The sequence below is a fragment of the Lepidochelys kempii genome, chromosome 1, assembly GCF_965140265.1.
Source record: "Lepidochelys kempii isolate rLepKem1 chromosome 1, rLepKem1.hap2, whole genome shotgun sequence".
Classification (NCBI taxonomy): Eukaryota; Metazoa; Chordata; order Testudines; family Cheloniidae; genus Lepidochelys; species Lepidochelys kempii.
Window position 1 is genome coordinate 5,066,180 of NC_133256.1, and position 2,152 is coordinate 5,068,331.

General features: G+C 45.3%; 1 protein-coding gene across 1 annotated transcript; it reads left to right on the plus strand.

Annotated features, from left to right (window-relative positions):
* Positions 1-855: 855 nt before the first annotated feature.
* Positions 856-1,794, plus strand: LOC140895925 (olfactory receptor 51G2-like). The gene has a single exon (XM_073306902.1). It carries the CDS (start codon positions 856-858, stop codon positions 1,792-1,794), a length of 939 nt encoding a protein of 312 aa, XP_073163003.1.
* Positions 1,795-2,152: the final 358 nt, after the last annotated feature.

A 2,152-nucleotide genomic window follows, 5' to 3' on the forward strand; every position in this document is an offset into this window, starting at 1 on the left:
ACATTGTTGCAAAAAAAGCAAACATCATTCTGGGATGTATTAGTAGGAGTGTTCTAAGCAAGACATGAAAAGTAATTCTTCCACTCTACTCTGCACTGATTAAGCCTCAACTGGAGTATTGTGTCCTGTTCTGGGCACCACATTTCAGGAAAGATATGGACAAGTTGGAGAGAGTCCAGAGAAAAGCAAAAAGGATGATTAGGGGTCTGGAAAATATGACCTATGAGGGAAGATTGAAAGAAGTGGGTCTGTTTAGTCTGAAAAAGAGAAGACTGAGCGGGGACATAATAACAGTTTTCAACTTCCTAAAAGGTGGTTACAAGGAGGAGGGAGAAAAATGTCTCTCTTTAAACTCTGATGATAGGACAAGAAGGAATGGACTTAAATTGCAGCAAGGGAGGCTTAGGTTGGAGATTAGGAAAATATTCCTAACTGTCAGGTTGGTTAGGCACTGGAATAAATTGCCTAGGGAGGTTGTGGAATCTCCATCATTGGAGATTTTTAAGAGTAGGTTAGACAAACACCTGTCAGGGATGGTCTAGATGGTAATGGTCCTGGCATGCATGCAGAGGACTGGACTTGATGACCCCTCGAGGTCCCTTCCAGTTCTATGATTCTAAAATCTGGAACTGGCCACTGGGCTAGATGGATTAAAGGCCTGATCCAGTCTGGCAGCACCTGTTTTCCTGTTTGTGGTGTAAATCCAGACTATGTTTTTGCTGATTCTCCTTGAACTCCTGGGAGTCTCTAGACTTGCACTGAGAAAAGAAAAATGTCTCATTAAATATCATCTAGTCTCCTGTTCTTTTTCCTTTCAGGAAGGAGAGTTCAAAACTCCTGGGACCTTCCAAGTCCATGATGTCAGCTGTAAATGACACCAAATTCAACTCTGCAGTGTTCCTTCTCACCGCAATACCTGGGCAGGAAGACATCCATCTCTGGATCTCTATCGCTTTCTGCTTAATGTATGCTATTTCATTAGTAGGAAATTTAGTCATTCTGTTCATTATAAAAACAGATCCAAGCCTCCATGAGCCTATGTACATTTTCCTTTCCATGTTGGCTGTCACAGACCTTGGCTTATCAATAGCCACCATACCGACAATACTGGGCATATTGTGGTTTAACTCTAGGGAGATCAGTTTCAATGCTTGCTTAGCGCAGCTGTTCTTCATCCACTCGCTTTCATTCATTGAATCCTCTGTGCTCCTGTCTATGGCCTTTGACCGCTTTGTTGCAATTCGTGACCCTCTGAGATATGCTTCTATCTTAACCCCACCTAGAATAGCCAAGATTGGACTGGTGTTTGTGATAAGAGGAGTGGCCTTAATATTCCCACTCCCCTTTCTCCTGAAACAGTTCCAATACTGTCGAGCCAATGTCCTCTCCCATTCCTACTGCCTGCACCAGGATGTCATGAAGATGGCTTGTTCAGACATCACGGTCAACAGCATCTATGGCTTGTTCATAATAATCTCCACAGTGGGTTTGGACTCACTACTTATCCTCCTATCTTATGTGATGATCCTCAAGACAGTGCTAAGCATTGCATCCCACGTGGAGCGTGTCAGGGCCCTGAACACCTGCGTCTCCCACCTCTGTGCTGTCTTGCTCTTCTATACGCCAATGATTGGCCTGTCTGTGATACACAGATTTGGGAAGGGCTCCTCTCCCTTGCCTCAGATTTTCCTGGGTTACATCTACTTGCTGGCCCCGCCCCTGATGAATCCAATTGTGTACAGTGTGAAAAGCAGACATCTTCGTGCGAGAATAATCAGGGTGTTCATCAAGTGAAGGTTCAGTTGACCACCAGGCTCCAGCACTGGAGACACAGGAGACAAAAATCACAGGCTGCCTATTCCATCCTGGACCCTTACACCTGAGATGACATGCGTTACTGATCTTCTCTCTATATACAGAGGTTCAGACAAGGTCTAAGGCCTGTGGCCAGCAGAGAGGCTCTGATGTTGGAGGACAGGGCACTGGGGGAAGGAGGCCAAGCCAGGCAGCAGCGTTTACCAAGTGATTCTGTGCATGGAGAACCAGGGGTCCAGTGCGATTTTGGCTCATTGAGAGCTGTATCGGTCGCTGCTGTGACCTTAGATTTTATGTCAATGCAGTCAATAAAGAGAAAGGATGAGGATGTTCTTTC